Raw genomic sequence first — 23,437 nt, 5'->3', positions numbered from 1 at the left:
TTTTGTTCAGCACCCCTCAATTACGGTCGAACAAAGGGCAGATGCTACAAGCTTATGCTTCTTTCTGCTCCGATTCATTCGTGATTTCTTTTAGTTTTTACATCAACTGTTCATGAAATAAAATGAAAATTAAATTAAATTAAATTAAATTAAATGGTGGCCCTAAATAAAAAGAAAAAACCTTGTACAACCAGCAATCTGCTGAACTCGACATCAGGCCTGGGTCGAATATTTTGACTGCGCTGTGTGTGAAGTGTTGCGTGATTGGTCAGAATTTGGTCGTCGTGTTTTATGCGGGAATGAGCTCGGACAGCGATGTTGATATTTCTCTTCAGCCAGTCACCAAAACCTGGTTTTGGTATCAGCGGAAGACATGAGTACTATTGAAGAACGTTTATCTGACGCGTTGAGGAATTGTGTTAATTACTTTTTCACTAAATAACCAATATAAACTCCAGCAACCACGTGACCGCTCATCGTCTGTTCGGTCATCCGCCGGTCGTGTTTTTGGGCTGTGAGAGAAAACTGGAGTTCCCATGCAAACTCCCACAGAGAGAAAAACCGGACTCGAACCCAGAACCTTCGTCTTGCAGGGCAACAGTGCAGCCCCAGACGTTTTTTTGTTTTGTTTTTTTTTTTTTTCCAAGTTTCACCATTTCGCCATGATGTACTGCTTTCTGTCGGCCTGTCACATAAAACCACAATAAAACACAATGACGTTTGTGACTAATTGGGGAAAAAGGTCCAAGGGGTATGAATACTTTTCCAAGGCTCTGTAAGTGGGAATAAATGAGAAAAAGGAGAAGACGGCCAGGAGGCAGGCGGAGAGACAGAGGGAAGGAAAAAAAGGAGGGGATGGAAGCCAAGAAGCGTCTGTGTGGCCGAGCCAGGCCTCTGCACCAGTCTGTTGGTAAGGAAACACACAGGAATGTGTAGCTTTAGTTTAAAGCAGTCTGATGAACATCCAGGCCTCAAAACTGTGGGGGGTGCAGGAGGCTGATGAAAGCAACGCTGCAACATGTTGCATCTTTCTAACGTCTAAACGCGATCCGAACAGACTGGATATACAGGAGAGGTGCTGCTAACCGAGACTTTTTCATCTTTCTGTGCCAAGAATGGCCGCTGCGTTCTTAAAGTGATTGTTATGCTGCGCAAGTGTTAAATCATTTCATGACCAGATTCATTTGACACCGACCTGTGTGGCTGCGGATGTGAACCCTCAGCGTGCCGTTGCTGGCGAACTTCTGTCCACAGTAGGGGCAAATCTTCTCCTTCTCCCCCGTGTGAGTCTGACGCAGAAATGATAAAGAGAAACATGTGGTGGATGGGAAGACAACATCAGAAAAAAAAAAACATTCAATCTTTGATCCTTCCAGTGTTCTGAAAATGTGATCCAGTGTGACTGATGGATTTTAATATCAGACAGCGTATTTGTCAGATTCTCGTCTATCTATTTGTCGACACCAAATCTGCCGTTTCATTTCATCAGAAAAAGCTGCAGGTTTAAGACTTTTTAAGACATTTTAATGCCAGCTTGAATGAAAGCTACGACTGAAAAAAACTATAAATATCGGGAATGGTATTTCCCCCCAATAACCTAGCTTGAGTTTTTATTGGTACAAAATGCATCCAGCTTTGTGTGGGTTCGCAACAATGGGGATGTAGGAAAAACAAATGTCGGTAACTGGCAACAAATTTGTGAAATTTGAGCCCAAACAACACACTGAAGGCGACGTCGCTGCTTCTCCATTCATTTCATATGGAGCTTCCACAATGTCGTGACAATCGCTTGCCTTCCTCAAGACGAGTGACTGAAATGCTGAGCTCCTACAGGTAGATGTGCACTCGCAGGATTGTGATGCGACATGAGAAATTTTGAAAATGATCAACTTTTGTCTTTCTTTGTACACAGTTCTTTTGTTTGTTTTTTTTTGTGCAGGAGAGATGCACATTCTGACATCAGCTCTACAAGATCACAGACAGCACACAGACGACGGAAATTTGCCAGGATCCAAAGTCCAAAGATCCTTCCAGCTAGGAGGCAAGGGTTTGCTTTTAACCAACTCCTCCTTCTCCTTCCCCTCCTTTCACTTTCAAAACCCGAACACGGCTGAGCGCTACGAACCAAACCAGGCTGCACCATGCAGCTCCCACAGCTCTGGGTTCCTGCTTCCCAGGCTGCTGTAAATCTTTTGAAACCACAACGCCACTGAAAGGTCCAAACTCAGAGCGACAGTTTCAACAGCGGTACGGCGGCGCAGGAACACCTCCTCTCTGGGGCCCCGTCCTTCTCCCCGTTGCGTCCCTCTCGACACCTCAGGTGTTTTGTTACAAATCCCCCCCCTTCCTCCTGCCTCCCGTCCACACATGCTCAGAGAAAAGCTGACACAGACGAGCAGGCTCACGCTCAACAACGCACAAACAAAACCCACTGATACGAACACATGGGTTCCAGATGGATCAATGCTGCAGAGGGCAGCTTGCACAACAGACCAAACATCGCCGGTACTTTTACCTTCACGCGCCGACAGCCCGAGGGAGCGTTGCATGTGTGGAATTTATTGACGGTTGTTTCTAATTACTGCGTGTTTTCATTTTATTTTTCACATGAAGGGATAACAACAACAAAAAGAAGCAACCCAGTAATTTTCAATCATTTGTGCGTTCTGCACATTCTTGTACATACGTGCAGAGGACACGGCGTGCATGTTCTCGTTGACAAGAACACACAGTTTCTCGTATAACGAGAATCCAGGCTGAATCGGTGTGACTCATCGCTTCATTCTGAAGTGGCACAAAAGGACTGTAAGTGAGCCTGGATAATGGCCGTCACTCAGAGCCGTCCTTAACCACAACGATCTTGTTTTCTTCTCCTTTCTCCTCCTGGAGCTGCTGCTCGGTAAACCGACACTCGATTAAGCCTCCAGAGGCCATCAGGCACTCGACTAATGCCTGTGCATGTTGACAGGAGGCTTTACCCACAACTGTGGAGAAGTCACATACCACTTAATGGTTTTATTTGTTCATCTGCTCCAAACGGAAAAAAAGCTACGACACACAACAGAACCGGTGCGGCTCCCAAAGCCAGGAAGAGAAACATAAACAATCATACATTGCACATGTACTTCCTAGTAGGACTGAAATGATTAGCTTTAGTTTCACATGGTTTAAAAAAAACTTCTATAAAGCACCTTTAGTTATTTAATTATTAATTGGTAAATCCAAAACAAATAACCAGCAGATCAGCTCTGCACTGTGTTGATGTTAGAAGTATTTTTTTTTAATCTGTAGATGTGTCCTTTGCCTCAAAAAAATCGAGAGTTCATGTTATTGCATTTTAGGAAATAAAATGTTTATTTTCTTATTTACAAAAAAAACAACAACTAATATTAGAAATACATTTTTTTTATCTATTTTTAAATGTATTTCAAATATGTTCCTTGCTTTATTAATTTGGTGACATCTGAAATCAGTTGTTTTCCCTGGATTTTCTTTAGGGGCATCATGGGGGCCTGGGGGGAGAGAATTACAATTGAAAACTGCACTATTTGAATCCTCATCTGTAAAGATTTTATATCTATTTCTGAAAATCTTGATAAATACACTGAAGTGTACAGCTGTAAAGTGAATATAGGTCAAAAACAACATTATTAATACTGTTTCTCTGCAGAGATTTACTTAAATATGTCAAATATTTCATCACATTTTTCCTAACAAAGAATAAATGGAGAATGGCTTCATGTAACTTGTAAATTATGACTTTAATGTAAATCCAATTTTTCTTTGCCTCCTGACAAAAAAAAAACATTCAGAAATGTATGGAAATCTAACGCCTTAAAGCGTAAAGCTAAACTTTCTATGTCAAATGTTTGGTTTATAACGATACTTATGTTTCTTTTTATACTTAATACATTTATAAAATATTTGTTGACCAAATTTGGGGCAAAGTCATGTCTGCGATGACAATTTGAGGGAGCAAAGTTTCCAGAAGCAACTGAAGCATTGTGGTCAAATGGGGCGCATGTAAACACAGCCAGCAAGTTGTCGTCTCCTCGGCAACCCGACTTTGATCAGGGCCGGGCCCCAGGCGGCCCCAGACGTTGGTCAGCAGCGAGACAGTTCAAGAGTGGCTGTCTTCGGGTCCTACTGTTCTGGGACTTTTTCCCTTTTGCCGCGTGCCAAGAAGCTGCTTGGTTTCAATCTTGATCCACAACCGTCCCGGGCGGCGCCAGGTTCAGGGCTCATAATTTGCAAAGAGATCTTTTTTTGGAGTTGTGAAGCCCTGCGGAGCTAATGTACTGACTGTCGCTTCGAATCTAAAAAGGAATCCATTTGATAAGCGGCAGAAAACAAGATGGATGGCTACACCAAGTTCGATAATCTGTGATATTGCCGCAGATGGCCCGCATCGCTTTATGATGACAAGAGGCCCCTTGGGATTTCAAACAGTGGAAGCTTTTTGGAGGAGCACCAGGGTCGGCTTGCAAAAGGTTCAGGTCATGAAACAGCATCACAAGCTTTGACCATCTCACAGAGAAACGTTCAACCATTACGAGAATGTCAGAACTGAACTACACTGAAAAAACACAAAATCAAAGTATTTTTGGTCGAGTTTCTATATTGCAAATATTTTAGTACATTTGAAATAAGACAAAACTATCTTACAAGTTAATTTTCAGCAATAAATTAACTTGTAATTCATTTATTGCTGAAATTAATTACAGCAATAATTAATTTCTGTAATTAATTATTGCTGTATAATTACAGCAATAATCAATAATCAATTGTTTGATTTAGTTCATCAAACAATTGATGAACTAAATTGTTTTAGTTCATCAATTTTGATGAAAAAGTCCATAATAGTTATAACTGCATAATAATCTGCCAGTGGAACAAGGCAAGACATTCTCATATTATAAGTTCAAATCTTTGTTGCACTGGCAAAGTATTTCACTTATTTGTCATTTTTCATCAATATTAAAGAATTATTATTCTTTAATAAGCTCCTATATCACGGTGAAAAGTTACATGTAAGTTAATTTTTTTTCTTATTTCAAGTGTGATAAGATGTTTGGACAAAAACTAAACTTTTGAAAGATTTTGTGTTGTTGCAGTATAAGCAAGTGCAAGGATGACGGCACTGTTGCATGCAAAACATGACGGGAAATAAACACTAGACATCACCCTGAGTATGTTATTCCTATGCCAAAACATGGTGGTGGCTGCATTTTGCTGTGGGGAGGATTTTGTTCAGCAGTTGGATGGATCTAATACAAGGGAATCCTGGAAGAAACCTGAGGTCCACCTTCCAACATGACAATGACCTTCTGTTAAAATGGCCTAGTCAAAGTTCAAATATATGCAGAACTAGACCTGAAGCTATTTTGTAAAAAAAATAAATAAATAAAAAAAGTTGTCCATTAAGACTTGAAACTGCAATTGCACCTATAGTTGGTTCTACAAGCTAATGACTCAGGGGTGCATTCTTCATTTTTCAGGTTTTTTAATAGTAAAACCTAAAAAAACAAGAAACAAACAAACAAACAAAAAAAAACTAATATTTTCTTTTCACAATCTGGTTGTGAACAGAAGCCGAGGGACGTTTCCCAATATACTTTTTTCCCAGTTGTTTTGTCGAGATAACGAGCTGATTGGTGTGTGTGTTAAACCTGATTCCATCCTTCAGATGCATGCCACTGCAGCATGCAGGATATGCCATGATTTACAACCGTCACTCATGTCATATTTATGTAACCATGACTCTTCATCTTGAGAAAACCATTGAGGAAAAAGTAAAATAGTCATCTCGTTACCTAGAGAAAGGAATTAATGTCTTTTCCTGGTATTGGAAGAAATTATCTTATTATTGTGAGAAACCTGTTGTTGTTGTTCATGATAATAACATAAATATCTCGTTATATTGGGGGAAAAAAACAACAAAAAAAAACAGACCGCAATCGTTCTCAACTTCTGTAGCTATTCCCCACTTCACATCTATTAAATAAAATCCCAAACAGACTAAAAAACTCTCAGATTTACAGTTTCATAAGTATGTTTTCTTCCACTTTATATTGTTTGAACTTTTACGTGTCACGACAATTTCGTCTGAACTCAGCTCAAAGAGGCTGCGGTCGCGTAATCGCTGCGTGTGATTGAAGCTCCACTCACCTTCTTGTGGCTCTTCAGGACCGACGGAGTGACAAAGGCCTTCTCGCACAGGTCGCACTTGTACTTCTTGTGGCCGTCGTGCACCACTTGGATGTGGACGTTGAGCGTGTCCTTCCTCTTAAAGGTGGCGTCGCACTGGTCACATTTGAATGTCCTCTCACCTGCAGCGAGGACAGGGAGCCCACGTTAGAGGGAGCCGCTTTGTGTGAGCTATTGTTGTCACCTCTCAACAACAAAACAGCGAGCGGGAACCCAATTTCACCATTGTGTGGGCAGAGAAAACTATAAACAGAGGGGTTTTTCAGCTCCGCACAATGGTTTTTCAGAATGGTCTGGCTGTGCTTTGCTCTTTTTTAAAATTCTTTTACTGAAAACATACCCTGTTTTAATAGTTGTTCTGCTGAAAGGAGCTGAAAAAGGCCATAGTCAGACAGCGTGCAGACAACCTGAGCAGCTCCCAGCGTCGAGCCCGATGTCTGCCTCGGCTCTCTGCCTCCGCACAACAGACTCTATTGTTGGGGAGTCCGTGTTTCCATTATATGGAGATCATTCAATTTCCACAGCCTTCTTCGGATGGAGGCTAGCGAGTGGTTTCAAGCCCGGTGATGGTCAGTTCAATAAGACAGAACACAAGATGGAAACCGAGGTTCGGCGTGTTTTCAATCAGCCGGAGACGTTCGCCTGCCGGTGATAAATGTCAACAGCGGATCGCGGGCGGATTCTGGTAATACGCAGAGCCAGGCTTTTTGTTGAATCTGAAGCCGTGCATGTTTCCACACAGTAACACACACACACACACATACATCCCAGTTACACACACACACACACACATGCATACTTACAATGAGTTATTCTCAAAGCCTGGAAGTGGTAAAAACACAGGTGGTGTAAAAAATAGTGAATCATCTTATGCAAGATGTTCTGAAAATGTATGTTCAGGAATTTTCCCGCATTCGAAACCGGACTGGATAACATGAATATTATCACAGGTTTCTTCTGTCATGCTTAAAGGGGCAGGATTGATGTATTTTCTAGCCACATTGTACCATTTCATAGAAGAATCAAGTCAACAATGTCACCTTCAATTGTTATAAAAATGCTAAATCAAAAATGACTTAGAAGAAATCTAACTTTGCTATTTAACACCTTGAAATTGGGCCTCTGCCTCTTTAAGAAACTCCTGCTCTTTCTGAAGCTCCGCCTTCAGCACGACTTCATATCAACGCATCAATCCAGTTTCTCAGAGAACTGGATAGAGAAATAGTTCATATAATGACCTCAGCAGGTTTGCTAATTGCTGCTGCTAGTTTGTAGGAGCTCAAAGTTCACAGCGTTGGCCACAATGCTAACATGAACTAAAGAGAGCAGCAGAAATAATGTACAGCTATCAGATTGTGACATTAACCTCAGGTGAACTCAGGTTATACAGCACAATAATGATTCAAAGTACACCAAAAAATCCACATCTAACTAGCTAAAAGAAAAGTTTGGAGTGCCCTAGTCAAAGCATGAACATAAATCTAATTGAAGCGGTGAGGCATGACGTTAAATATCCGGTCGGTGCTCAAAATCCTTCCAAAAGTAGCCGAATTAAAACAATGAGTCAAATGAAAATTCCTCCAAGCTGATCTAAATAACTCATTGGTGGTGATCGCAAACGTGATGGCAGTTATTGACGATAATATTGGTGATCAGGACAGGTTTAGGGGATCAATTACTTCTTTTCTAGTTGGTTTGGATAACTTGAAAGAAGCATTTGAATTTTTATGTACTTAGATTATGTTGCCTGAAATGTAAATGTGACAGAAAACAGTAAAACAGAAGAAGCATAAGGGAGAAATCATTTTGTGCTAAATGCAAATATTAGAAACCAAAAATAACTTTAACATTCACACATATTTAATAAGTAATACTTGTCGTTAAAGAGCATCCAGCACATGCAAAGTGGCTGCAGCAGCATGTTGCTTCAGTGATTTTTCTGTTATTTTTGCTTCACAACATAAATGTTCAAAAGCCCCAAGTACCCGACGTCTGCTCTGCGTTCTGCAGCCGATTTGTTCCAGTTGTAACTCGTCTGGAGTCAATACTTTTTATCGCTTGATCTACGAACGATTTTAAATAACGTGACTTCTTTTTTGGCTGCATATACTATGCTGTGATTTTTGGGTATCTATCTGCAGTAATTGATTAAAATAAAGTTGATGTAGCACACTTTCTTTCTAGTTTAGTTTTAGTTTTAATGCAGCTTCAGTGTAACCACTGTGGAAAAAAATAAATTATTGCTTGCGGATGCAGAAAAGCAAGTTGCAATACTGATCAATATCTTTCTCATTTAACCTTTGCAAATACCAAACGGGTTTAAGTCACGGAGTAAGTTGTTACGGTTACCCTTTAGGAAAGTTTTACAGTGAAGGCGCTGTGAAAGAATTATTTATTTTAGTTTCATTATTGAAAACAGCAGACTTTCCTTCATAAGGAGACACTCTTTGCTTTCCTCGGAACTACTGGAAATAAATGTAGATGAAATCTTTTTCTATTTGAAGCATCAGTGGAAGGAGGGAGCCATCAGAGTTGATACACATCATTTGCCTGAACAGCAGGGCTGTGCACAGCAGTGGAAAGGCACAAAGCAAACCACCGGGATAGATTAATAGTTCTAGGTGAATAAGTTTGGGAGGACAAAAGTTTAGGGCAGGATAATGGAAATGCACCTATAGAAAATAGATTAATAATGTAATTCTCCCTCCCACGGCGCAGTGAAATCTGCTAGTGTACTGCCTGCCACCTGGGACAGCAGCAGGAAATGCCTCCAGTTTTACAATCTCCTTTGTTATCTGGTTCTGAGAGAGAAATGGAGCTGCATCCTGCCAAGCCTCAGCCGCAGTGTGTGTCAGCCTGACGGTCTCTCAGAGAGAGGACACATGTTGTTAATAAGCCACAGGGACGAGCTGTTAACTCATAACAATATGGGAAATATGGAAAGAACTATGAAACCCACAAAGCGACTGGATTCAGTGGGAAGTAGTGACATTTCTAGACCACTTCATGGCAGAACGCATCGTAGAAATCTATCCATCTATCTATCCATCTATCCATCCATCCTCTTCACTTATGGATCTCTGGGGAACAGAAACCCAGACGTCTCTCATCCTGCCACCACCCTTTTGCTCATTCTCATTTTTAGTTGACAAAAGTCAATCCAAATAAAGAGCATTCACACCAATACATTTAAGTTGTTGTTTTTTTTTTTGTCTTATTGAAAGGTCTACACCAAATAAGCACTTTGTACCAAGAAGAAGCCTAAACAATGACGTACAGTCAGTGGGATTATGCTGCTTTTAAGAGAGGATGCAACAAATTCCTCCCCTCAGAACAGTTGCATTCAGACGCAATTACATGCCTCATTACTCTGTGAAAATACACTCAAGAATCCTGCAGCTGCAGCCTTTATGGGTCTGGTATTGATAGTACCATTTGCTGACTACTGTTTGCTAAAGCTGGTTAATTTAAAGTCAGCATAACATCTATCTATATATATTTTTAACCAAGTTATTTATCATAGTTTTCAGGCAGCCTCTCATTTTTTTTAAAACATGCCACTGCAGCTCTGTTCTCTTAAAGAGAAACAAAGTGACAGACTCCTGCTTCGATTCAAGCGTTTTAACACTTTCTACTTTTAACTGCAGACAAAAATGCATAATTGATGATGTTGCAACAGGACTCCAGTAAATATGGCATTGAGGAGGAAAAAGTAGAAGATCCCTTAAAGTGCTTTATTGATTTTTTCCCCCTCTTCCTTTTGTTCTTTTTGGTATTTCCACAGAAAGCAGAACTTAAAACTTGTTCGATCTTAGAATAACTCTTTGCGGGTTCAGAGCGAATCAACTCTTGTCAGATGCAGAGGACAATCTGCAGCAAACATGGAGACAACAACAAGCAATTATAAAGTTTCAACTTCCCATACTCTAAATCTCCCCACGTTCTTTGATTCACAACCGGAAAACAAAAAACAAAACAACTATTAACATTAAAAAGAAGATGAGCAACTGTCTGAAATCTTACAGCAAGTATTGATGTGAATGCAGACCAATGTTTGCAGAACCAGTTAGACTTAACAGGACATTGAAAATGCTGATCAGCATTGCAAAAAGCTTGAAGAAACACTAACTAATGCTTAGAAAATGAGCATACAGTCCTTGAATTTTTCACATTTTATCAACTTCTAACCACAAACTTCAGTTTCATTTTATTGAGATTTTATACAGAAGCTCAACATAAAGTAGCACCTAGTTTGAGACACTTTGAGACTCATGATTAAACTACTTGATTGAGGGAACTGGGTGGAATTTAATCTGAGTACGAAAGTCTGATGAAGGCCTCCGAGGTTTGTTGGAAAACATTAGTGACCAAACAGCTTAATTAAGACCAGTGAACACAGTAGAGAGGTCAATGAGAAATATGTGGAAAACATTATTACAGAGTTGGGTCATAATACTATGACAAAAGCTTTGAGCATCTCACAGAGCATTCTTCAATCTATCATCCGCAGCTCTGGTGGGAGAAACTGTTGACATGACAAATCTTGGATCAGGGATAAGAAGAAAGATTGGGCTGAAAGAAAGAAGCAGTGAAAGGTGGAAGGTCACCTTCCATTAGGACGATGACCCTAAGCATACTGTAGCCAGAGCTACAACGAGAACGGAGCCAGCCAAGTTTCCAAACCTGAGAATCACCAACTTTCTAAATCTGCCTTTGCCTAATTAGGGAGTGCAAAGTTGGTTGAGGTTTGTGGTTGTAAAACGTGAAAAAAAAAGTAGTAAAAAATTCAACTTTTGCAAGGGACTGTGAATGAGCAAGCAATCTTTGAAGAACGTGGTCCGTACTTACTGTTGTGGATGAGAAGGTGGCGCTGCAGAGAGAAGGGGGTTCGGAACAGCGCCTTGCACTCCTCGCACTGAAAGGGCCTTTCCTCGGAGTGGGTCTGCAGGGAAGAGTCGGGCACAGTCAGCGGTTCTCATAACGAGCAGGCCGAGCCGCCTCCTGCCTCAGCTTGGCCTTTAAGACGGCTTCATAAACTGATTTTAATGGATCGCACATAATAGCAGCACCCAATTAGGTTTGGAGAGGTGATGAAGACAAGCGGCGTAAGGGGATTCTTGTGCAAAATGCTTCTGTTTCACCTGACCATGCCCGCACCGCTCCGACCATCCATCCACTCTCATATCAATCTGAATGACACCTTAATCCCTAAAGTAAACACGAGGAACCCGGAGGGCTGGAAAGGGCCAGAGACCCCACAGATAACAACCACCAACGAGACCCTGATTGATTACGGCCTTGCTAATGACTAGCTTTGAAGTGACAGAACGTCTCCCCAAAGGGAACAATGAATCTATAAAGAGAAGACCTCCTGCTCTAACTTAATTTGCTAAAAGACAAACAACAGAGCTCTGATTCTGCGTTTGCTCACCTTCTTGTGATTCTTGTAGACGTTGCGGTGAGCGAACTCTTTTCCGCACAGCTTGCACTTATACGGTTTGTCTTCGCTGTGGATGATCTTGTGAGCCGTGACCTGATCCAAACGCTTGAAAGACCGACTGCAGATCTCACAGGTGTAGGGTCGCTTCTCTGAGGGACATATTGATGTAAGCTCTGCTCAGTTAGCAGAAATGAAGCTTAAGAAAAGTACAAACAGTTGAAACTAGATTGTCTAAAAACCACATGACCTAAATCTTCTCATTGTTTGACATTCAGTCAGACTAAATGTTTCCAGTGTTAGGCCAGTTGGGATTTCTAAAATGATTTCTAGTTTCTAGAACAATGAGACATAGAATTTCTCCTGTTGTTTCCTAGAGATTCAGAAGGTTATATCGGGCAAGCTGAACTTGCCAAGCCATTACTCAAAAAGAAACGGAAAAAGCCTGATTACACCTTTGCAAAGGCACAGAGGGACAAAGACTCTATTTTTTGGAGACATGTCTGATGAAACTAAGCTTGTAGTTTGGCCATAATGACCATCATTATACAGTGGAGGTAAAAGGAGAAACGTTACCAGTTTAAGAACTTTGAGGTAAAAGCTGTTGCAGCGTCGTGTTGTGGGAGTTTGTACTTCACAAAAAAGATGGTATTCATAATGTCGGGATATTGAATCAACATCTGAAGACATCAGCCAAGGAGTTAACGTTTGGCGGATGAACCTCAGTGTCCAGCCAAATTCATTACAAAGTGGCGGATGGAAAACAAACTCAGTGTTTTGGAGTTACCATCACAAAGTTCTGATCTCAGTGCCGTAGGAAAGGCAGCCTTCAAACCTGACTCAGTGGGAGGTCCAGGAAACTCAAAGTATAAAACCAAAGTCATACTTTTCAAAAAGGCAATGCTACCAACGTGGTTAAACCTGTACGTAATAATGTAAAGAAATACAAGTTCTCATTGTTCTGGCATTTAGCAAACAGGAAATTGTTTGGAAATCCCAACCGACTTTAAACAGGACACATTCACTCATGTAATTATCTGGTTTCCACTGTGCTCATATGATGGAGTGCTTTCTTACCAGAGTGTGTGATCATGTGGCGTTTGAGCTGGTTGGTTGAGATGAATTTTTTGTCACATGCATGACATTCAAATATTTCGTGTATCTACAATTAAAAAAAAGAAGAAATGACAATGAGTTTATGTTAAAGCCATGCAAATGTTGTTCTGTTTTCTTCCTTTTAAAGCCAGGGCCGACGGAAGCTCGAGGGTATAATTCTGGGATGGTCAACTGTTGCAAAAATCTTGACTGTTTTCATTAGACTGATGTCCACACACAGAAAAGCAATTAAAGTGATGAAAAGTCTCAATCCCTTCATTGCTTCAGTGCGTGCTTCCAATAATAGCGCTTTTAATAGTTCCCACAGCTACAATAGCATATGCTAATGCAACACAGCTCCTCTTGTCAGTGCTGCTTCTGCAGAAGCTTGTTCAGCTAAATGATGATAATGGAAGTCTTAAGCTGCTTTTCAGCTAAAGTGTCATTATGGAAAGTTTGATTGCTCCTCGGCATGAAAAATACTTCATGCTCGGGCGGAATTGATTGAAGTTGTGAGAACATGCCACGGTTATGTAGTCATAAATGTGCCATCTTTATAATAACACTTTATGTTTTGGTAGGGAAGGGATTCTTTGGAGCGTTTCCACCTTCCAGGGGAAAAGTAATTTGTCAAGATCTGATTCGATGGTGACAAATTCTGCCTCTCTGATGTTTGTGTTATGACAGGCAACAGATCACTGTGTGTGTGTGTGTGTGTGTGTGTGTGTGTGTGTGTGTGTGTGTGTGTGCGTGCGTGTGTGTGTGTGTGTGTGAGACTCAATTTGAATTACTGCCTCGTTGTTTAATGGCCTGGCTTGCAAAACTGGTCGAGGTACAAACGGCATTCATGGCAATCTAGATTCACATCTGGATTCATGTAGATAAAAAAATTTGGAAGAAATTAATGAAAGAAAACACAACGCTTTCAAAAAGTATTAACACTCTCTTAAAAACTCATTCCCCATGACGTCATAACAACCACAAACTCTAATGTGTTTTATTGGGATTTTCTGTGATAGACGAACATAAAGTAGCATGTCATTTTGAAGTTGGAAAAACTGGTGCATGGTTTTGAAACGGTGTACAAATAAAACCCCAAAAAGAGTGCCAACCATTTAAGATCAGAAGTCTAAACTCCAGGGTGTCTGTGCTCTCCCTTAGAGATAGGGTGAGAAGCTCGGTCATCTGGGAGGGACTCAGAGTAGAGCCGCTGCTCCTCCACGTCAAGAGGACCCAGTTGAGGCTTGGGCATCTGGTCGGGATGCCTCTTGGACGCCTCCCTGGTGACATGTTCCAAGCACGAGGAGGCCCCGGGGAAGACCCAGGACACGCTGGAGGGACTATGTCTCTCAGCTGGCCTGGGAACGCTTTGGGATTCCCCCGGAGGAGCTGGAAGAAGTGGCTGGGGAGAGGGAAGTCTGGGCCTCCCTTCTTAAGCTGCTGCCCCCGCGACCCGACCCCGGATGAAGAAAATGGATGGATGGATGGATGGATGGAGGATTAAACTCCAGCAGACTCTAAACATAAATAGTTACGATGGAATAGTTCAGATTAAAGCATATCCATGTGTTATAATGACTGAGCCACAGTTAGGAACTAAATCCAATTTAGAATCCATAGCAAGACTCGAAAATTGTTGGCAGCAACAGCTCTCCATCTAATTTGCTGCAACTTCAGTTAGTTTGTAAGTGCAGAAATAAGTGCATGCACCACTTTGTGTTGATCAGGTCACAGAGAATCTCAATAAAATGAATCAAAGTTTGTGGCAGTAATCTTTGAAAAGACTCACGGAACAAAACTGATGCATTTAACTTTATATTAATCTATGCATGTAGTTTAAATTCTGGAAAAATAAATGTCTTTTGCTGGGTTTTTTTAACTGCAGTGAATTATCCTGTCAGAACTCTGTCAGCTAGAAAAAGCTGTTATAGTTTTCCTAGAAAGTTCTTACATAAGATCCAAACATGAGTTTGGCGAGGTCAACGTACTCCAACCGATTCATCAAAGTTTAATGCTGTTTCCTTCAGATATTTTACTGTCTCTGGTTTCGTTGGTGCAATAGGATCAAAACATTTTTCCAGCATCAGCAGTGAAATAGTGATTCTCTGTTTCAGTGGCCACACAGGAACATGTTATTCTTACTGTAAAACACAGGAAGATTTGAAACAGCAGAGCTCCGAGTCAAAGGTAGCCGAGGCAGACTAAACCCCCCGTCTCCCCGGAGAAGCAACCGTACTGTAAATCCCAGCTTCCAGGTGACTTTAAATCTTACAAAGTGAGGCATCCGAAGATGAACAAGCCAACAGGGTTTTATAAAATGTCTGCAGCTCGATCTGAGTGATGGATTTTGACAACAGAAAATTACACTTCCCAATTACCACCATTTTTAATGAAAGCTAAGCGACGACAGCCGCTGGGGTGAGTTATCGGAGGCGGCCAGGACGCTCGTGTTTAACGCCAAACGTCTCTCAACGTGTTTGGCTTTGACCTGGCTGAAGAGCAGCGAGGACAACAACACGTCCAAAAGAAACTCCTTGAACATTTTTTTATTTGGTTTTACAACGGATGTCATAAAGAATAAGAATAGACTGCAAAAGCATTCATATCTCCATAAACTTTAACATTCCGGAGTAATATTGCGAAAGACTAACAAAAAGCAGTGAAAAGGGAGGAAAACTGTGCAAGATCTTTTACAACTAAAAATATGGTTACAGAGAGTCCTAACAAGCTGTCGGCCATACTGATAGAGTTAAATAATGTAAATAAACTCATTTCTAAACATAAAAGAACTGCATATTTGCTGTATATTTCGCATGCACTCACTCACTTTTGCAGTACATGATGAAGAATAACTCTCATTACTACCTGTGCAGATGGTTTTTTTGAACTGCTGAACTCTCAAATGTGTGTTCGTCTTCACGATGAGGTCATGTAAAATCATGTTCTGTATAATATTTCAACGTAATTGCCGACAGCTAATTAAGTCTGATCCCATAGTCAATTCCCTGGAAAACATGCAAGTGGTTTTTTTTTAATGCTACAGCTCCAAACTGAGAGCATCAAAGCCATCAAATGTTGGCTGTGGATCACAATGTTTCTTCTGCAGATGTGACTTTATTGACGCTGAAACAGCAGTGAAACGACGACTCCATTATTCGAGTATTGCTGAATTATAGGAAATTATACGGAATGGTTCATCTTCAAGTACATCCACATGCGTGAACTTCAATGTGTGAAATCACAACAACACCTGATCATGTGGATGTAGTTACTGAGGGAAGAAGACTCAAATGTTGCCTTTTTAAGCATCAGTAAGATGTTTAAAATTAATTCTAAATGGTTTTTCTACAAAATACTAAGACATGTTGAGGGTTTATTTAGGTGAGAGATTGAGACTTTCATCAGGTAACAAAGAGATATGGAAATGTTAACAGCGATTTGGAAATCTCAGATTAAAGTTTCTACATTCTGTTGGGATTATATCCAAAGACACATGATTACAAGCACCAATCAGTAAAATTAGGAAGCAAAATTAGAACTCTGTAGTCATTTCATCATTGCTTGACAAAATTAGTAAAACTCTGTTTTACCGTCTCTGTTCTCACATACACCCAGTGTGACATCACCTCTTCCTGTGTATTAAATACTCTCACCAGAAATGCTAGAAAGAAATGTTTTGAACACTTTTACAAAACTTACAGAAAGTGGAAATTGAATGTTGTCAACGAATTTTGATTGGTGAATCTTGCGCTATTAATTTAAAATCAGTAATTATCTTTTCTTGTAGTTATTTGGACATTCATTTGGAGAATGGCAGGACAACAAGCTAAAAGACAAAACATCGGATCCTTGATCCCTGGTATTTGCAGACGTTAGGAATTACGGCCGCCAGCAAATAGATAAAATCCGCAAGTACTTCCTGTGATGCACAGTCTTCCTAATTTCCGTCACTTGAGGATGCAACCAATCAGTGCCAAAGGAAAATGAATGGTGCTTCTGGATTGGCTGCTTTGCAAACACCAGGTCATTGGGCGTAGCTGTTTTAGCTTCCCAGGCTGCATTTTCTTTTCAACATTTTAGAAATGCGCTACAAAAAATCTGAAATAGGCACATTTTCCGGGAATAATTCAGAGTTACATTCCACAGAAAAATCTGAAAATAGATAAATCTGTGAAGGCAAGTGTTTAAAAAAAGAAAAAAAAAAACAAGGCTACACAACTGAGCCCATTAAATATATGTAGTAAGTGCTTAATACATTCACTTGTGATTCAATGCTGAATGCCTTACAAACTAATGTTCCTTGGTTGATTAGCTTAAGCGACCGGGTAGCAGTCAGTAAGCTTTTGACATCAACAGATGGCCAGAGCCTGAATCAGATCTTTGTCAAGAACTCTGACTGAGGTATTACACAAAAAGTACATTTCACTATTGTATTGTTTTGATGCTGGTGATTAGAAGCCAAAGCAGATCAGAGCCAGACGCTTGATGAAAGATGAGGATTAAATCAAAGACAGGTGACGGGAAGCTGGACGGGACCAACAGAGGGATCACGAAACCAAAGAGCTGAAATTCTAGGCGGAGTGATTTCTGACATGGAAACCAGGTGACCACAATCAGCAAAATGAATGGCAGCTTGAGTGAAGCAACTGTGAAAACTAGAGCAACGGCAGAACAGAAATGCAAATAATTAAAAACCAAACCAGTTGGAAAAAGGGGGTAAATATAAAAACTAGAGAAATAATTTGAAATACAAGAGCACAAAATGCAGAAATCTCAGCTACATTTTCAACGTTTTCCCTTCATTTTTTAATCACCAACCTCAATGCATTCAGTGGCCAAATGAGCAATTTACAGCATTACATAAGAGAAGAGCTGAACGTGACAGTGCCAAGTGAGGACTGGAGCTAAATGTTCCAAAATGCAACTCTGTGAAGTAAATCCCATACTTTGAGTGGAAAGCGTTGCTCTTGCGATGTTATAAATGTTATAACCGATTATTTAAAATGATTTATGTAATAGCAGCTAATTGTGCTAAAATTACAGCTGTGTGACTCAGAGGAATGCAGTTCTGATGAGAACTTACCCAAGCATGAGCGACCAAAAGCGCGAAACAAAACTAGGATGATATCCACAGTAACAAAAGCAAACATTTGTCCGCATAAAAAAAATAAATTGTCAGGGGGAAATTATTTAAACAGCTGTGTTCAAATCTGCAATCCATCAATAAGAGGGAGAGAGGATCCTGACGCCAAGGTTAAAATCTTACGGTCTGCCAATAGAGGCTCTTAAATTTCACAAGACCTGTTTGGATGAGCTAGTGAAAGAGGAACCAGCCCATTGCTCTGTGTCGCCCAGCATACATTTGCAACAAATTGATCATAAAGTGGGGGAACGAGTGATCACAGGAGAACATAAAGCACTTCAGAACGTGAGATAAAGAGGTCAGAGTGCGTTTCAGACGGCGCACGGCGGGATGGGAACAAGCGAGCTGGAAGAAACGGCTCCAAAGAGAGATCGCTGTAAAAACTGAGCAAGCTGAGTAAACCCTCAGCAGATCCAAGCCTGTTCTCTGTCAGGCTACATGAAGAGCAGCGATATTTAACAGCTGTCACCGGTCCGGAAATGGATTTAGATATTGACTTATAAACTTATAAACAGCCCCCCGTACTGCTCTGGTGTGGGTTTCGGGGTTGTTGTCGGGTCCCGGTCTCAAATCTTTCCGCAGTTTTTAACCGGTTTTATTTCGGGAGAGCTATTTATTTAGCTCCATAAACTTTGCCCTGTCCATGCTGAATGAAAACATCCCCTCGACGCGAAGCCACCGCCACCATGTTTCATGGTGAGGATGGTTTGTTCAGGATGATCTGGAGTTTTAGTTCCAGTCACTCGTGACATTTTGTACCAAAAAGATACATTTTAGCCTCGTTTCACCAGAACCCTTCTCCACAGTGGGGTGGTTTCTTTTTCACTGAAATGGCATTAGTTAGGATTAGAGATGCAAATATTCAACTTACAAGTAATTGCCAATTAATGATTTATTAGATCAAAATTTGTTCCAATCAATTAACTAGTTTTAGTTGGGCTGCCATCTAAAAGAGGGCGCCACTGGTCATCTTTAAGCGGAGCTAGTTGATACAGAAACAAAGATGGCAGAGCCATACCAGAACAGGAAAGAGAAACAGTCCAAACAGAGTTCAGTGTGGGATACAAAATGCTCTTTACGCGGTTCTGTTTTAAAGTATAAACACTCGACAAGATCCTAAAGTTTCATCTTAATAGCGCTCATTCAACCGAGCCATAATGACGGAGCAGCGTCAACTTCTATTTGTTTCATTTTTTATTTTTCTATTCCGTAAACTAGGCGATTCTTATTTTGCTATATTTTATAAATATCTCTGTTTGGTAATGTGAGAAAACCACAATTTTCTACTTATTCAGTCAGTATTTAACAGGAGTTGACTTGTAATGATGTTACAATTTAATGATGTTTTTTTTAAATTCATCAAATTAGGGGTATCACAATAAAGACCACCAACCTGAATACGTTTGCAAGATGCTGTATTTGAGAACGCCTCACCTTTCTGTGCTCTTGAAGATTCAGGGAAGAAGAACATTTTCTGTTGCATATGGTGCAAGTGAGTTTCCGTCGTGCACTTCCTTAAGAAAATAAATAAATAAATAAACATAAATGACAGAAGTAGAGCCAAACTTATGAACAAGCATTGATCAATAAAAAAATGACCAGTTTATGATTGCATGTACAGTAAGCCCACTGTTTTGTAAAGCCTTTATCCCCATCTAAATTACCAGATCAACATCTGTTGTGTCTGATCCGCTCCCTCCCTCCCCGCCTCGCCCACACACACACACTCTCCCCATCCCGACCACATTTTTGGAAAAGAATGAAGGCCCGACTTTGGGCTCCATCAGCCTCTCAGATGAATATCTTAATCTCTCTTTGATACTCGATTCACATCTGAGGCTCTCGCGGATTCCGCGCTGCCCTACATCCCATCATAAATAGCTATGGAAGCTCAATTATCTGGCAGAGTAAAGCCGCCCCAGAAAACACAGGTCAGCAATTATGGAGCTCATGTAATTAGAGACGGGTCTTAACACTGGAGCGGTTTTAACTGATCGAGGTCACGTTCGTTTTTTTTTGTTTGTTTTTGTTCCTTGAGCGTCAAGACCCGCTGATGGGCAAGCGCATTTGTTACATGAAAACAATAATTGATGGGCCGGTAATTGTATATGAGTGTATCGGGAGGAGCAATAGACGGAAAACATCAAAGACAAAGGCACCGTGCTGAGCGCAAACACAGATTCCCACCTGTGTGAACGTTTCCTTTATGCTTCTTCAAAGCGTCCTTGCTTTTGAATCGCTTCCCACAGCTCTCCGCTTTGCATATGAACCTGGCGTCTCCTTTGCATGCCTCCTTGTGCTGTTCAAAACTGTGCAACGTGAAATATGGAAGGGAAATAAGGAGGAACGAAATAATTCAGTTTCACACACAAGAAAGTGTGTGTGCGCGTGTGTGTGTGTGTGTGCGTTACCTGGACTCTGAGCTGAAGGTGTTGTGGCAAAGGGAACACTGATGAGCCTTAGAGTCGCCTGACGGGTCAAGAGACTCAGAACAATGTAAAACGCTGAGGAGGAACACAAATGTAGAACAAATCAGATGCGACCATGAAATAAAAAATAAAAAAACAACAGGAATTGTGCAACCCACAACTCTGCAATCTTAACTCTCTCTGTTTGCTGCAACTTGAAATGTTATAAAAAACTCAGCGGCATCCTATTCCACGTATTTAAGCTATCGACAGGATTTTTCTGTATTTTTCAGTCTTAGATTATGCAGCTGCCTAACAACCAGCTAAGCGACAGATGAATAAACCCACTGGCGCTGGAGAGCCTGTTTGACAGGGAACTTCTTGCCACAGTTCCTGCATTTGAACTCCTTCTCCTCGGTGCTGGGCCTCTGGTGCAGACTCTGGAGGTGCGCCGCCAAGATCTCCTCACTGGGAAAGCTGCTCTCGCACAGCAGGCAGGGGTGGTCCTCCTTCTTTATGACAAGTTCTGCACAGATATGCGAAGAAGTCACTCGCAGAAGAACCCTAACGGGTTTCCTTGCACACGGTTTTTGTAAACCGATTGAGAGAGATTCGGGTTTACCCATTTCCACAAGATGTTTGGCCTCTTTGCTGTTCTCGTCCTCGTCTTTCACGACTTCTTCCTCTTCCTCCTCCTCTTCTTCCATGTCACTGTCCAGGTAGCCAATCAGGAGCTCTGTATCTGTCTCTATGTCATCCACGGCCAGGTAGAAGATGTTCTCTCCGTCCTAACCCAGAAAACAGAACATTGTCACCTTTGATAAGGCGTTGCGATAAAGTGGGAGTGTATCGTATCGTATTGTTTCTCATTTATCATGATAAGATTTTGGTTTATCATTGTCACAGTAAATTCAAATTAGTGATATTTAAAAAAAAAATAAAACCGCCCTCATTGTCAGGATTACTATTTTTATTTTTTTTTATCCAGTTTGTTCAAGAAGAATATAAATAAATATATATATAAATAAATTGGAAATATGATTAAATTCTGTTCTGTTAAGGATTAAAAGGTTTTGTAAGAAAACATTAGCGAACAGATGTGTAGGAATATGGACTTAGAATTTCATCCCGATATTTTTTGGTAATATTGTGATAGAGATAAAGATTATGATGGAAAAAAAACTATCACTCATTCTTTTAGGTAACTGTATGGTTGTGACTGAATGACACAACATTTATAGCGCCACAAACACAAATACTGTTGTTGAAATAGGCGTCTTCATTGTATTTACAATCAGCAAATGAAATGTATCATGAACACATTGAATCAAAGTTATTAGAAGCTAATCCCAGTTGATGGGAAGACGGACGGAGCACAGCTTTCCGTCTGCGGTGGAAGTTTACTTTCCAGAACAGCGCGAGCTAAAATGTGGATCCCAGAGACATTTCTACATGTAGAAATGGCCTAGTCAAACCTCAGACGGTTCAAGAAGTAGTAAGACTCGCAGAACACGGTGGAACGTAGAGACAGAAACACTCTGACCCAGTTCTAAATCAGCTAGAACATTTTATTTTACAGTCAGTCTACCGAAGCCTGCTGGCTGAACCCATTACACCCAGACAGCACTCGCTTAAAGCCTGATTGAGGCCACAGGTCAAAGGCATGTAACCTTAAAAATGTGTTCATTTACTCTGCTGTCCTGAAAGGTCACGTTAATAAAATCAAACCGTCATTTTGTTTTAATTATAGGATTCTAAATGTACATAAATAATGATTACCAAGAGGAAAACCAAACAATAAATGTCATTGTTGATGAAACGCAGAGGTCCAACTCACATGCGTGACCTTTAAACAACCAATCACACTGTGTGTTCCAGCATTAATGGCAGGAACTTGGCCCTAAGACCCAAGTGTTCATGCTCTTTTCTTCCTTCTCTATTTTTCTTCTGTCATGGGAGAGCTATCTTTTTTTTTTCTTTTCCTTTTGTCTTTTTACACTAAAGTGCAAGAGGTGAAGTATATGAGTTCCAGACAGAGGCTCCAGCCTCACGTTTGTGTGTCCCTTCAGAAATTGTGTTTACGTTTCTCTCTTCTTCTTCTTTTTCTTCTTCAATTCATCTGATTTTATTTTTTTTGTTAGGAAGCTGTAGACCTGGCTACTGTTGTTGACATCATTTATCACAAGAGTCATATAAAAGATATGTTTTCTCAGCCATTTAGGAATACAAAATTGAGATAAGGAATTTTGCTTCGTATCCAATTTTACACCCCAAATTACACTCGTAATGGTTCCAACATCTGGCTGCAGAGGGACATGGCGTCCAAGGAACATATTCGAACCGTAAGCATCCTTTAAGCAAGCGACTGTATTTGTGAAACATATTTTTATTACATGAAAAAATAATAATAGTAATCGTGGCTGTCAACGAGGATTTCCTGACAGTTTTCAATGTTTGCTCCAGGCTTGTCTGTTCCAGTTTGTATGAACGTAAATTAAACTCACATGACCTCTTGGTCGTGTTTCTCGGCGCTACGCAAAAGTATGTCAATTATTTCACGCTTTGTCCTTTCACAACCACAAATTTCAGACTATTTCTGAGGGATTTTATGCGATGGATCAACACAAAGCACTGCATGACCGTAAAGTCCAAGGAAAATAAGACATGATTCACATTTTATTAACAAATAGGTCATAAAAGTGTCTCGAGCATTTGTGTTCAGCGTCTCCGAGTCGACACTCTGTAGGACTTCCTCTCACAGCAATGACAGTCTTTTTGTGGCATTTCTCTATCAGGTTTCTACATCTATAAATATTTTTGTATAATAACACAAGTTAGTAGGGTTTAATAATGTTCTCACAATTAGTATTTTTAGGACTATTCTAACATCTTATTTTCTGCTTATTAATAATTTGGCAATAATTGGCAAAGTTTTGATAGCTTTAATAAAATCATGGCTTTTTTTTTTTTTTTACTTTTTGCAATTTTCTAAAATTGAACTACAGTATTTATATTTTTACACATAACCCATGGTGTAAAGTTTAAAGAATATGTGACATGGCTTAAAAGATGAAAAAATATGAATTTGGGAAAAAAATAACTCGCATCTTACTGTGCTCTCACACAAACAAATATTCTACAAAGCTC

The 23,437-nt window shown here is 40.4% G+C and overlaps 1 protein-coding gene across 1 annotated transcript in view; it reads right to left on the bottom strand.

The window, feature by feature from the left end:
- prdm5 (PR domain containing 5) overlaps nucleotides 1-23,437 on the bottom strand; it is a 50,795-nt gene that overhangs the window by 23,104 nt on the left and 4,254 nt on the right. Inside the window, exons 4-13 of the mRNA XM_007550754.2 lie at nucleotides 20,913-21,078; nucleotides 20,639-20,816; nucleotides 20,294-20,386; nucleotides 20,070-20,191; nucleotides 19,317-19,396; nucleotides 12,722-12,806; nucleotides 11,639-11,796; nucleotides 11,056-11,149; nucleotides 6,169-6,329; nucleotides 1,196-1,289 (exon numbers count right to left, since the gene is read on the bottom strand). Coding sequence (XP_007550816.1) covers nucleotides 1,196-1,289; nucleotides 6,169-6,329; nucleotides 11,056-11,149; nucleotides 11,639-11,796; nucleotides 12,722-12,806; nucleotides 19,317-19,396; nucleotides 20,070-20,191; nucleotides 20,294-20,386; nucleotides 20,639-20,816; nucleotides 20,913-21,078 — 1,231 coding nt within the window. The remainder of the gene's footprint in view (nucleotides 1-1,195; nucleotides 1,290-6,168; nucleotides 6,330-11,055; nucleotides 11,150-11,638; nucleotides 11,797-12,721; nucleotides 12,807-19,316; nucleotides 19,397-20,069; nucleotides 20,192-20,293; nucleotides 20,387-20,638; nucleotides 20,817-20,912; nucleotides 21,079-23,437) is intronic.

Source organism: Poecilia formosa, unplaced genomic scaffold, assembly GCF_000485575.1.
Source record: "Poecilia formosa unplaced genomic scaffold, Poecilia_formosa-5.1.2 Scaffold37, whole genome shotgun sequence".
Classification (NCBI taxonomy): Eukaryota; Metazoa; Chordata; class Actinopteri; order Cyprinodontiformes; family Poeciliidae; genus Poecilia; species Poecilia formosa.
The sequence above is the reverse complement of the archived record's forward strand: the minus strand, read 5'-3'. Positions and strand labels throughout refer to the sequence as shown.